The sequence below is a fragment of the Mustela nigripes genome, chromosome 5 (assembly GCF_022355385.1).
Source record: "Mustela nigripes isolate SB6536 chromosome 5, MUSNIG.SB6536, whole genome shotgun sequence".
Lineage (NCBI taxonomy): Eukaryota > Metazoa > Chordata > Mammalia > Carnivora > Mustelidae > Mustela > Mustela nigripes.
The window spans coordinates 47,288,380-47,302,577 of record NC_081561.1 but is presented as its reverse complement, the minus strand read 5'-3'; the positions used below and the strand labels follow the sequence as shown (position 1 = coordinate 47,302,577).

The following is a 14,198-nucleotide window of genomic DNA, read 5'->3' as shown; positions in this document are numbered from 1 at the left end:
GTAAAAATGAACTCAAAATGGATCTCAGACCTAAAATTAAAACCTAATTATAAATTTCTAGAAGAAAACAAAAACAAAAATATTTGTAACTTTGCTTATGCAAAGATTTTTTAGATATACTACCAAAAGCATGACCAAGTAAAGTAAAAATTCATAAATTAGACTTTGTCAAATGTAGAAACTTCTCATTGAAAGACAATTTTAAGAAAATGGGAAGGCAAGCTACAGACTGGGAGAAAATATTTGGAAATCACATATCTGTTAAGGTCTTGAATCTAGAATAAACAATTCTTAAAATTCAATAAAGAAAGTAATTTAAATAATGGGCAGAAGACCTTAAAGGCATGACCAATGAGTATATATATGGATGGCAAATGAATGCATAAAAATATTTTCAAAATTATTAGTAATTAGGTTAATGCAAATTTAAGTGATATCACCATGCATCTATTAGAATATGTAAAATGAAAAAGACTATTCCAAGGGCATCTGGGTGGCTGAGTTGGTTAAGCATTTGCCTTCAGCTCAGGTCATGATCTCAGAGTCCTAGGATGAAGCCTTGGGGTTGTCTCCTTTCTCAGCTGGGAGTCTGCTTGTCCTTCTCCCTCTACTCCACCCCCATTCATTCAGGCATGCTCTCTCTCTCTCTCTCTCAAATATATAAGTACAATCTTAAAAAGAGGGATAAAGAGAGAAAACTATCCCTGTAACAATTACTGAATTGAAAGGCATGAGCATATTTGGGCTACAGCCACATATTTACTGTTTGTTTTCCAAGAATTTAACTGAATGACTCCCACCTGCATCCATTCACAGTATATATTTCACGGAACTCTCACCAGAACATTAGAAAAATTGTTTAAATTCAAATCTCATCTAGACATTTAAGAGATTTAAAAATGGTTAATTTACATGCAGCTTTTGGGTTTATCATCTTAGCAGATGTTTCTTTTTCTCAAGTTTCATCTGCAAGTCCCAAATTTAGTTGGTACAAATGCACCTGCAGTTGTCGTGTACTGTGGAGAAATCAAAAAGATCCATCAAATACTAGCTACCAACATAAGTAATCAAATGCCATGTTCTCATTTAGACCAGCAAAAACAGACCTCCAAATGAGAAAGTAAATATCTGCTGGGCTCAAAAAACAGAGAGATAAAGTCAGCTGAAAAATTAACAGACAGTATTTCTCCCAAAGACATACTGTACTTGTAGAGTCAAGGTGACCTTGATGACTACTACTTTCTTATTTTCACAATGAGAAAATGTGTTCTCTAAAATCATGGAGTAACAGCTTTATTGTTTGAATATCTATTAGTAAGAATGAAATATCCCTCCCTTGGCTGATCCCTGTGACACAGAAAACTAGCTTCACACCAAACCAAAGGCAGAGCTCCAGATAAGGGGGTTCTGGGCCAACAACCACTATCTATGTTATCTCTGTAGTTTTCAAGTTAACAGGACTCTGGGGCTACTTTGTAGTCTAGACGTGACCTTGAACTCTTTACAAACAGCCCTAATTGTCTACCTATCAAAATACTGCTTCACAAAAGTTATACCTACCTCTACCCTTCATTAAAATTTCCTAATAACTCTATTCCTTTGTTTTGTAACATGCCTCATAGTTCCTCTGTTGTGTGATCTCATTCATAGCAGGCCACAGTCAAATTCATAAATGTGATTTTGTGGGACTGCAGATTTGTTAGGTGATCTTGGGTTCATTGGGCTAGGAGGAAAAGGTTTGAAATAATATCGCCAGGGGGCGCCTGAGAGACTCAGTCGGTTAAGCATCCGCCTTCCATTCAGGTCAAGATCCCAGGGTCTTGGGATGAGCCCCACCAGGGCTCCCGGCTCAGCACAGTCGACGTCTCCCCCTTCCCCCACGCCCTGCTTGTGCGTCCCTCTCTCAAGTAAATAAATAAAATCTTTACAAAAATATCTTCAGTAAATATTTGTTTTCATAAACTATCTGTTCGCATCATTCACGTGCAAATAATAAGAAAATAGGCGGCCGCTAATTTGGTAAGGATCTGAGCAAACAATGAAAGAGCATTTTAACACCACTGATCTAGATTATCTAGACCAATGTTTCTATAAAAAGAAAAGGGAAAAACAGAAAAAAGAAAGGTGGGGAGATGGAAACAGTGATTTAGAGGGAAAGGTCCTTTAGGGCACTGCTTCAGTGCGGTAACAGCCTATAAGACCGCAAGCGCCGCCGCTGAGGGTCCCTTTCCACTCTTCAATTAGATGCGGGACAGTCTCGGGCGCGACCAGAACTACAACTCCCGGCTTCCCGCGCGGCCCGGGGAAGGCAGGCCGGGACTGCGAGACAGAGGCTCCGGGGGATAGCGGCCCAGAGCCGGTCGCTCCTCCTCTTGAAGCGGTTTCGCACCTCTCTCCGCCCGCGGCGTCGGCGGCGTCGGCGCTCACGTGACCAGCGGGTCCCGGCGGCGCGAAGCGGTGCTGGGCGGGAAGGGAAGTCGTGGCGGCGCCGGCGGCGGCGGGGACCGCAGGAGCGGTGGTGCTGTCAGTTAGGCCGTCGGAGAAATGGGAGACCCGGGGCCGTCGGAGAAATGGGAGACCCGGGGTCGGAGGGAAGGGCTTTGTGTTTTGCTGAGAGTGAGGCCTGGTGCGCGGCGGTGGCCGCCCCGGCGGGCCGACAGTGTCCGCGTCTCGGGCCGAGCTCTGCGTTCGGGCCTGGTGCGGGTCTGAGCGGGGAACCAGCAGTAACAATGGCCGCCCGGCCGCCCCCGGCCCTGTGCGCCGGCCACGGAGGTCCCCGTGGTCGCTGCTCGGGCCGCGAGAGCGACATTTTGAGACAGGCTCGCTCCTGGGCGGTGTGCGTGCCTCCCTCCTCCTCGAGGAGATTTGGGGAATTCGCAGGGGCTGGTAAGTCGTTTTCGGCGTCCCTCCCTGTGGATGGCTCCACGTCTGCAGAGGCAGAGCCCGACTCCATCCATCGAGTCCTGTTGTTGGTGGGGTTTGCATGCAGTTGTGCTCCGTTCGGTTTCCTCGAGAGCTTGCTGTCTGTCTTACGGAGCTCTTCCTTCTTCGTTCTTTTTGGGAAGAATCTCTTCCTGCAGGTACGTGGCCGTATGTCGATAAGCATGTTCTGGCTTATTTTTATAGATGATAGAGTCTGTCCCTCCAGCGGGGCCTGAGGCATCTGAGGCAACAACGGATGAAAATGAGGATGACATTCAGTTTGTCAGTGTAAGTAGCAACGAAATTCGGGTGTTTCCCAGAATCCCAACCTATGCGCGGTAAGCGGTTCTGTGATGATGGTACCTCGCCTGTCCGTCCCTCGTTCAGCAGCTGGGCGTGGATGTCTCGCAGGTACTGGGCCCTGGGGAGTATGGCACAGGATGAGGAAATTGACCGAGAGGGGTCTCCGAGCACCTGCAGGGGCCACCACAAAGACTGTGCCCGAAAGGACATGTTGCACATGGAATCAGGCTTCTTATGCCTTCATTAGCGCCACTTTATACTTCCTGTGGGCAAAGTCGTGCTGTCTTAAGAGTGTGCTTGGAACAAGCGGGGCAGGAGCGTCCTTTGAAACACGACGTGCAGGTTAGAGGGAAGGGACGGGAGAAAGCAAGAAGGGTTGCAAGCACTCAAAGTGTGAGCTTTCCGGAGCTTGGTGACGCGAAGGCAGGTAGCTTGAAGCTTTCTCCAACCTCTGAGATCACCACGTTACAGCATAATGCAGGAGTTGACCTTCATAAGGAAGACCCTGCAACACCAGGAACATGCGTGGTTTTCAGACTGTCTTCCCTTTGGGACAGTGGTCTCTGAGCATTAGGAAGTGTAAGTGTGCAGATTTCTGGGCCTCACACCACACCTGCTGAATCAGAATATGAGGGTGGGACCCAGGAATCTTCACTTTGGAACAAAGAAAAGGACATGTGACTCTGTGAGCCATGCTTTGTAGGTTTAGGGGAACTGGGTCATGATGTATTGGGGGATGGTTTTCACCCAAAACTGTCAAGTTTTGCAAAGGGTCTGTTTAAAGTGGTAGCTAGCCAGAAGCTTACACAAACCAGTGGTTAGTTGAGGTCTGCTGTCAAAGTTGTATAATTTTTTCTTTAAATGAGTGCCCGTTTAATGTTTGTTTGTTAATTGCTGTAGGTTTAGGGCATCCTGATAAACCATTTTTCCAAATGTCAGTTTTCTAAATCAGATAATATCCCCTCTTTAAACATTGCGGTGTTAAGATGTTGTTTCTTGTTTCTTGTTCCAGTAGGGTCATATGGAAAGTATTTTTTTTTTTTTTAGATTTTATTTATTTATTTGACACGGAGAGATCACAAGTCGGCACAGAGGCAGGTGGGGGTGGGGGAGGAGCAGGCTGGATCCCAGGATGCTGGGATCATGAACTAAGCTGAAGGAAGAGGCTTAAACCCACTGAGTCACCCAGGCATCCCTCATATGGAAATTCTTTACAAGCTATTTCCTCGACATTCTTCCCCATTAACAATACATATGGTAATCCCCCCCCCTTTTTTTTGACACTTGGGACCTTATAAATTTGGGGGTACCAAGATAGGCTGGGTGCTGGTTCTGCCATCCCTATGTTGTAGAGTAATGTTGTAGAGTAATGATGTAGCTGTGGAAATTGAAGAGCTACCATGGCTTTTTTTTTTTTTTTTTTTTCCGGTACGGAAAAGCATTTGCCAGGAATATTTCATGGGTCTTTGGGAAAAATAATTTTGGTTCCTCTTGACTGTGGTTTAGAAACAAATGAATGGGACTTTTTTTTTTTTTTAAATTTTAATTTATTCAACAGACAGAGATCACAAGTAGGCAGAGAGGCAGGCAGAGAGAGAGGAGGAAGCAGGCTCCCCGCGGAGCCCCGATTTCAGGACCCTGAGATCATGATCTGAGCAGAAGGCAGAGGCTTAACCCACTGAGCTACCCAGCCGACCCTGAATGGGACATTACAAACCTGATATTTTTTGCAACTAGAACCAGGAGTGACATGGGTGTTATAACATGTGCCTTTGAGAAACAGAGGGAAACTACAAGATTGAGATTGGAAAAATAAATACTCTGTGGAATAAACAATTACATGATAAACTCTTACTGAATTAACATACCAGATTTTCTTCAGCTGAGGTTTACAACTCTCTTAATTTAATTTAATTTAATTTAATTATTTATTTATTTTTAAAGATTTTATTTATTTATTTATTTGGCATAGAGGCAGGCAGAGAGAGAGAGAGGAGGAAGCAGGCTCCCCGCTGAGCAGAGAACCTGATGCGGGGCTTGATCCCAAACCCTGGGAGCATGACCTGAGCTGAAGGCAGAGGCTTTAACCCACTGAGCTACCCAGGCACCCCAATATAACTTTTATATGCACTGGAAAACCAAAGAATTCATTTGACTCTATTGTGATAGTCGCTTTATTGTAATAGTCTGGAACCGAACCTGTAATATTTCAGAGGTATGCTTGTATACTCTAAGTGGAATTTCAGTATCAGAAAGAAGAGAGTAAAAATACTCCTTATTTTATTTATTTATTTATTTTAAGATTTTATTTTTAAGTAATCTCTATATCCAACATGGGGCTCAGACCCACAACCAGGAGCTCAAGAGTCCATGCTCGCTTCAGCAGGACATACAGTAAAATAAATTAGTCAGGCTCCTATGACTGAGTCAGCCAGGTGCCCCCTCCACCATTGCCTTTAAATTGTTCCACAGGAAAAGAACAGTGATAATTTAATTCAGTTTTAGAATATACTCAGAAACAGAATTTACTTACCTTTATAACCCTATCCTCTGCTGGGCTCCACTAGGATATGCTTATTTCTCTTGTTTTTTTAATAGTACCATCAGTTAAAGATGAAATGCTCCTGGGTACAGTCCTCTGCTTCAGGGTTCTTCAGATACAAAAGTTACTACTTTACATACTCTATTATGGATTCCTGAGTCTTCCTATAAATCTCTTTCCAGCCTTCAGTCTACATTATAGCACAGCATCCTGTGCTATAATGAGTTTTGCCATATGCATATACGCATGTGTGTAGCTAAACACAGTATGCTAAAAGAATGATAAAAATTTGTAAGTACAAAAGGAGCCCTTTTATTATAAATTTTATTGTAATATACATATAGAAGAGTTTACTGTCCTTCTAGCCTTTTATTTTAGTACTACATTACTATTGTCGGATTATCTCGTTATTAGGCTTCCCACACTTCATACTTTCCTAATCTTGAACCACAGCTTTAATACTGTTTGCATCTTAGCACTGTTGACTGGTTCATTTACCTATAGAATAAAATTTTAGGGTTTTGACCCAGGTATTTAGGGCTTGGTGTATTCTATAGGTAGTATATATGTAAAGAAAGAATTGAAAAAGTCAGGGCTTGATGTTTGCTTGTATAAGGATATGGAGGATAAAGCAGAGCTATTCAAGAACTCTGTGATTTTGAGTTTAGATATCTAAAAAATAATCGATAGCCAGTTAAAGAATATAGTACCGTGATGTGTCTTTTTAATACAATCCCTGTACTATTTTCCATTTCCACAGGAAATGGAAAAGGAATCAACATGGCTTTATTCCTCTATGTAGATTTAGTTTCTCTTTGGGTTTTGTCATCATTACTTACTCATCTACTCTGAAATCTGCTCCTGTGCTGCTTCTGTTTCTGATTATTCTGTGCCACCTGCAAGACTCAACAGAGGAAGTCTTGCAAATTCTGACAACAAAACCTCCTGATTGTAAATGCAAGTTTGGTTTGAATGGTTTTCATGACTTGTAAATTTGCTCATTTCCTTTTTAGGAAGAACCATCAAAACATGTTCTTGAATACATTGTTCTGGTCTGTGGTGATAATGAAGAGCTTAGCACCTGTCCTAGCAATGTAAGTATATTTGTGGTTTTTCAGTTCTGTCATTAAGTGCAAAGAGTGTTGGAGGTGGTTTGCAAGAACTGATTGAACTGGCTTGCAAGAACTGATTGTAAGATTTTCAGGAGTTTTGTGGGTGGAATTGTTAAACATAACCATTGTTAAAAATTAAAGTATATTTTAAAATTTGAAGTATATAAAGTTACAAGGAAATAAGTTGTTACATTTAAGGTAGTAAATACTCAAAACTCATCATATCTTAATTTGAGATTATTTATACCTATTGTATCTGAGTGGTAGAAATACTATATAACAGCATGCTCCCGCAACATGATTGGAGTATTTATACCAAGGTAAATGTCAAACTACAAATCAGGGCTTGATTTATTATTTACTGATTATCTAAACTTAAGAAAGTGGTGGTTAAAATGTTAATGCAGATTAAGCCTAAAAATATGATACATCTCTAAATTGCTGGACTGTGTGCTATGTGAACAATTGAGAAAACCTTGTAATACTTGAAAACTCTTCCTTGTTTCAACAAAGATGATGTCAGTGATAAGTGAGTAGAGTTTTGGTATACATCTTCATCTTTTCACTTTTCTTCTTGTTAAATGAAACTATTAACCACTTTTCACATTGGAACTATACTCAGTTGTAAATCATATGAGCAACTTCTCTGTTCACTTGGATGTTAATCAAACATTCATAGTCAGATTTCATGACATTGGCTATAAAATTTTAAAAACGTTCACCTGGCTAACTCACTCAGGAGGAGCATCCAGCTTTTATTTCAGCGTCATGAATTCAAACCCCACATTGAGTGTAGAAATTACTAAAAAAATTTAAAAACTTAAAAAAAACTGATAGTGGATTTTTCACCAAATAGCAAGTCATATTGAAGTTACAGGTACAAATTGAAAATCAGGGTAAGTCTTTTATTTTTTATTTATTTATTTAAGTTTTGTTTTGTTTTGTTTTGTTTTTGGACAGACAGGGATCACAAATAGGTGGAGAGGCAGGCAGAGAGAGAGGAGGAAGCAGGCTCCTGCTGAGCAGAGAGTCTGATGTGGGGCTTGATCCCAGGACCCTGAGATTATGACCTGAGCGGAAGGCAGAGGTTTTAACCCACTGGGCCACCCAGGTGCCCGCAGTGTAAGTATTTTAATTCAAAATTTATTTCTAAAATTTTGTAAAGAAATCATTAACAAATTTTTGCATTAATCCTTAAAGTGTTCTCAAGAACTTTACTTGTATTTTTTTTCAGATTCTGTTCCCTAAAATGCCAAAACGACAGGGAGATTTTTTGCATTTTTTAAATGTGAAGAAGGTGAAAACAGACAAGGAAATAATAATAGCAAAAATCATTGTGGATTGTCTAAGTCGAAGGAATCAGATTTCAAATATGTTGAACAACCAATCATTGAGGAAAATCCATCATATTCATCAAAGGAAGAAACAGATAATCTTGTGCTTCCATATTGTTTGAATGAAAAACAAGCATTTAAGTTTACAGAACAGTACAAATGGATTGAAATTAAAAGAACGTAAATTAGGATGTAAGGATTGTTCAATCGTTCGGCATTTGGGATCAAAAGCAGAAAAGCATGTCCATGTGTCTAAGGAATAGATTGCATATTGAGTAACCCCTACTCGCAGTAATAAAACTACTAGACAGGCTTCTCTGCAGAAAAAAATTAGGGAAAACGATGTTTCTAAAGCCCATGGTAAAATTCAGGATTTGTTAAAGGAATCAATTAATGACTCAAATTCTGATTTAGTGCATAAACAAAATAATAAAAATACTGATGCTGATGAGGGAGGAGGAGGCTGGCTGAGGACAGAGCAAAAGCTGGAGCCTTGCACCCCCTCTTCACCCGCTCCCCTCCATATGTGTAGCATTCCTCAGGCACCCCTGACTGCCATAAAACGATAAATAGTTAACTTGCAGGGATCGCAATCCTGCAGAACAGGAATCTCCCTTGCTCTACAGATGTCCTAGAGACCTAAACAGGGAGGTTATCAATAGCACAAATTTCCAGAGGCAAATAACTCTCAGTTCCTGAAGCCCTAATGTCTCCCTCCCCACCATAAACTGGAGGAGGCTGAGGTAGAAGGGAATGTAAATGATAGCAGGATCATAACACCCCACCAAGAATCTCCCAACTATCTTGATGTTAATGCCTGACCTAAGAGACATTGATGAAGCCATAAGGGCAAGCCCCCCCCCACCCCCCGCACCTTGTAGGCCCTCCCTAACATGTGAAGACTCTGTTGAAACCTCCCATCTCTTCCCCTCCCCTTCCCCCAACCGCAAGGTATATAACATGCCTACCCTCACAACCCGGGGCAGCAGCTCTTCCTGCCCACGGGTCCTGTCCCCGTGCTTTAATAAACCACCATTTTGCACCAAAGATGTCTCAAGAATTCTTTCTTGGTCATCGGCTCCGGACCTCAGCCCACCGAACCTCACCTAGGTTCTAGAACTTCATCAATGCTACTGTAAAAGTTTCAATACTGTTTACAGTTTAGTAAAACACAATAGACCTTTATCTGATATTGAGGGGGCAATAGAATTACAAGAGAAAAATGGAGAGGTCAGCTGTTTATAAATACATGATATAGTGCAACAAGAATAGCAGAACATATTGGAAAAGAAATGAAAATGAAGATATTTAAGAATATTATAGAAGAGAATGCCAAAATCTGCATCATAATTGATGAGGCATCTACAGTTTCGAAGAAAAGCACTCTAGTGGTTTATCTCCAGTGCACAGTTCAGTTGGCTCCCACACCAGTTATGTTATTTGTTGCTTTAAAAGAATTGGTGTCATCTGCAGCAGCATGTATTTTCAGTACAATATCTTTAAATGATCGTGGGTTTACTAATGAAAATTTGAAAGCAAATCTAGTTGCATTTTGTTCTGATGGTGCTAATACAATTCTGGGAAGAAAGTCTGAAGTAGCTACAAAATTGTTGGAAAATTTTCCTAAAATCATTACTTGGAATTGTTTAAACTATCGATTTCAGTTGTCAATTGATGATACAATATCTGAAATAAAACAACTATCATTTTGGGCGCCTGGGTGGCTCAGTGGGTTAAGCCGCTGCCTTCGGCTCAGGTCATGATCTCAGGGTCCTGGGATCGAGTCCCGCATCGGGCTTTCTGCTCAGCAGGGAGTCTGCTTCCCTCTCTCTCTCTCTGCCTGCCTCTCAGTCTACTTGTGATTTCTCTCTGTCAAATAAATAAATAAAATCTTTAAAAAAAAAAAAAAACAAAAAAACAACTATCATTTTAAACTACTTCTTGATAAAATTTATGCCACATCACCATTCTAAAAAAAATCTAAAGCTTTTAGAAAATGTAGCTAAAGATCTTGAAATTGAAATTATTAAAATTAGCTGGGTAATTAAAATTAGCTGGGACCAAGATGGGTAGCATGTGGTTTATAAGCTGCTACTGCTGTATGGCATGCATATCCTGTATTATATATGCATTTTTCTAATTTTACTCTGGTTTGGCAAAGAGATTAGCTAACATTCATTTTTTGCAAGACCTTGCTTTAATGATTGACATTCTTCAAGAATTTTCACTACTTTCAACTGCATTACAGTCCAGATCAACAAACATTCAGAAAGCACAAAAATTGATCAAACGTACCATAAGAGCCTTGGAAATTTTTAAATATTGGTACTGGAAAGCATGAGTCTCAGATTGAAGGTTTGATTAAGTCAGATAAGTTTAAGATATTCCATTTAGTAAAAATAATAGTAAATAGTAAAAATAGGGGTACCTGGGTGGCTCAGTGGGTTAAAGCCTCTGCCTTCGGCTCAGGTCATGATCTCATGGTTCTGGGATTGAGCCCCACATCTGGCTCTCTGCTCAGCAGGGAGCCTGTTTCCTCTTCTCTGACTGCCTCTCTGCCTATTTGTAATCTCTGTCTAATAAATAAATAAAATCTTTGAAAAAAAAAATATATATATATAAATTTAATGCTCTTTCTAAGTATATGTTACTAGAAAACATAATTGAACACATGCATTTACATCTCATAACTGACAGAAACCATGATGAAAGTATTTTTAATTATTTTGACTTGCTAGAACACTCTACGTGGCCTTATGAAGAAATGACTTCACCATGGATAGCTGGTGAAAAAAAATTATTTCATCTATGTGAAATTTTAAAATAAGAAATTGATTTGAATGATTTTTGGGAATTTGTAAATAATATAAAATCTAATAGTGTTTCAATTCCTACAACTACACAAATAGCTAAAAAGATAGTTAATACTATTGCCATCAATAATGTTGAAGCTGAAAGAGGTTTCAATTTCATGAACATAATTTGTACAAGGGTGAGAAATAGTTTAACAATAGATCACATATCAGATCTAATGACAATAAATTTATTGGGGAAATTGCAGATTGCGACGCAACTCCATTTGTAAAGTCCTGGTCAAACTGTAACCACAGATTGGCTACAGACACAAGAGTTAGGCAAAAATCAACAAAAGCCTTCTATGAGAATCAGTTGGCTATATGGAACTTACAATAAAGGGTATTATATGTGTTTTTATCATTTGTAAATTGTGTGCTACACACCTTAAAAAATTTTTTTTGAAACCCCATTGTTAAACATTCATTGACACATTTAAAAAGCATTTTCCAAAGAGATAAAGTTGATTGTTTTTAGGAACTATATAGTTTTTTTTAAGAGATTGGCCCATGTCTACTAGAGTAGGCCATGATGTATATTATAGGGTGTCCTGTACAGAACATCCAACCATTTCCATTTCTGCTGCCTTACTTTTAGAAAGAATGCAAGAGTAACAACCCAGATAAGTTCAAAACCCTGGAAATTATATAAAATAAATGAAAAATGGAATAAAAATCGCAAGCCTTTTGGCTATCAATCACTTCTGTATGTGCTAATATATCTGTGGCTATTAAGCACTTGAGCTCACCAGGACTAAGTGAATTTCTTACTTAATTAAATATAAAAAAGTGTAAAATATTTTTAACAACTTTTTTTTTTTTTTTAGAAATACAGTTAACTTGCTACCTTGCTCATGATTATTGTAGTATGCCTATCAAACTCATGTGTCATGTGTAATACTACATAAAACACATCACTTGGGATCCTGGGTGGCTCAGTTGGTTGGGGAACTGCTTTCAGCTCAGGTCATGATCCTGGAGTCCTAGGATTGAGTCCCTCATCGGGCTCGCAGCTCCATGGGGAGTCTGCTTCTCTCTCTGACCTTCTCCTAGCTCATATTCTCTTTCACTGTCTCTCTCTCAAATAAATAAATAAAATATTAAACACACACACACACATACACACATCACTGCATTGGTGTCAACAGATGGATTCAGGGCACATTATTTTTTTCTATGAATTGATGTAACATAGCATCTTTACCTGAGTATTTTATACAGACAATAAGAATTACAGTGATACTTGTTAATTAATTGAAATACTTATCTTAATTATAATTATCTTTCTAGTTCAGACATGAATATACGCACATTTTTTAATTTAAAATGAAGGCATACGAAAAATAGAGATACAGAATCTAGTATTACAACTGGAACAATAAGACTGGGAAAAGGTACTTTACACATTTCATGATGAATGGTTAATTGCAGTTGGCTGAGGCAGAGAAAAGCTGGTTTGTTTGTTTTTTTGTTTGTTTCTGTTTTTTTTTTTTTGAAGATTCTATTTATTTATTTGAGAGAGAGTATGAGAAAGGAGGTCAGAGGAGAAGCAGACTCTCTGTGGAGCTGGGAGCCCAAAGCAGGACTCGATCCCAGCACTCCAGAATTATGACCTGAGCTAAAGGCAGCCACCCAACCAACTGAGCCACCCAGGTGCCCCAAAAAGCTGGTATTTGAAAAAGACAGTAAAGAAGTGGATAATACTGAGACAGTTTCAGCAAATGCATAATGAATGAAATCTTTCAAAGTCAAAAAATTGAACTTCAGTCACTGGAAATTAGAATTAAATGTTCAACAACATTTTTTTTTAAGATTTTATTTATTTATATGACAGACAGAGATCACAAGTAGACTGAGAGAGAGGCAGGTAGAGAGAGAGAGAGGAAAGCAGGCTCTCTGCTTAGCAGAGAGCCCAATGTGGGACTTGATCCTAGGACCCTGAGATCATGACCTGAGCTGAAGGCAGTGGCTTAACCCACTGAGCCACCGAGGCGCCCCTTCAACAACATTTCTTAAATAGTTTTTTTTTAAGGTTGATTTTAAGTTTGGCCAGCTATAAAACAGCTTGGATTTTCACATGAAAAAAAAAAAACTGGTTTTGAATAGATAATAAAATATTTCAGTAGCAGAAATTGTTAGAAAATTATGAATTAAAGCCTAAGAAATATTTTATTAAGAAAGTACAAAGTCCTTAGGTAACCAAACATTGTAGAATACAGGACCTTCCTAACTATCAAAGATTAATTGACTTAGAATCTGAAAAGTGTTTTTCTTTGGATGAGTTATGTAATATAAGAGCTCCAGCTCAAAATTTGGAGTATATTTTGTCTCATAGGACTTAAAACATTTATGAAGCAATAATTTGAATTCATGGCCTAAAACTTATGTAGCCTTTTGTGTTTTGTTTTGTTTTGTTTTTGTTTTTGTTTTTGTTTTTTTAAGTAAGCTCTGTGTCCAAAGTGGAGCTTGAATTCATGACCCCACGATCAAGAGTTGTTTCCTCAACTGACTGAGCCAGCCAGGTGCCCCATATAGTTTTGTGGGTTTTTTGTTTTTTTGTTGTTGTTGTTTTTTTAAAGATTTTATTTATTTATTTGACAGAGAGAGATCACAAGTAGGCAGAGATGCAGGCAGAGAGAGAGAGGGAAGCAGAGAGCCCGATGCGGGGCTCGATCCCAGGACCCTGAGATCATGACCCGAGCTGAAGGCAGAGCCACCCAAGCACCCCAATTTTTATTTTACTTTTTAAAAGAATTTTTTTATTTATTCATTTGAGACCGAGAAATAGCAGGAGCCGTGGGGAAAGGCAGAGGGAGAAGCGGACTCCCTGCTGAGCAGGGAGCCCTATGTGGGGCTCCATCCCCACACCTGCAGATCATGATCTGAGCCCCCAGGTGCCTCTATGTAGATATTTTTTAATCTTTTACATTTGTTAGAAGAGTTTCAGATAGATGAGGAAAAAAAAAATGATCTCTGTCACAGTAAATGGCATTTTAGGTAAGCTAGGTAAAATGTCAGATCTTTTTGAAATTTTTAAATGAAAGATTCCCCTTATTTGTTATTCTACCTGTATGATACATTTTGAAGATAGTTGTGGTCAGTTTTTTAAAATGGTCTCTATGACAGGTGTCAA

The 14,198-nt window shown here is 39.4% G+C and overlaps 1 protein-coding gene across 1 annotated transcript; it reads left to right on the top strand.

Moving 5' to 3' along the window:
• The first annotated feature begins 2,570 nt into the window (after positions 1-2,570).
• On the top strand, positions 2,571-11,405 carry KIAA1586 (KIAA1586 ortholog). Its single transcript, XM_059400197.1, is given in 15 exon segments — positions 2,571-2,597; positions 3,127-3,210; positions 8,114-8,194; positions 8,197-8,385; positions 8,387-8,660; positions 9,346-9,455; positions 9,458-9,918; positions 10,138-10,170; positions 10,172-10,265; positions 10,268-10,352; positions 10,355-10,533; positions 10,535-10,589; positions 10,592-10,615; positions 10,832-11,266; positions 11,269-11,405. Coding segments are annotated over 15 exon segments (2,268 nt in total).
• Positions 11,406-14,198: the final 2,793 nt, after the last annotated feature.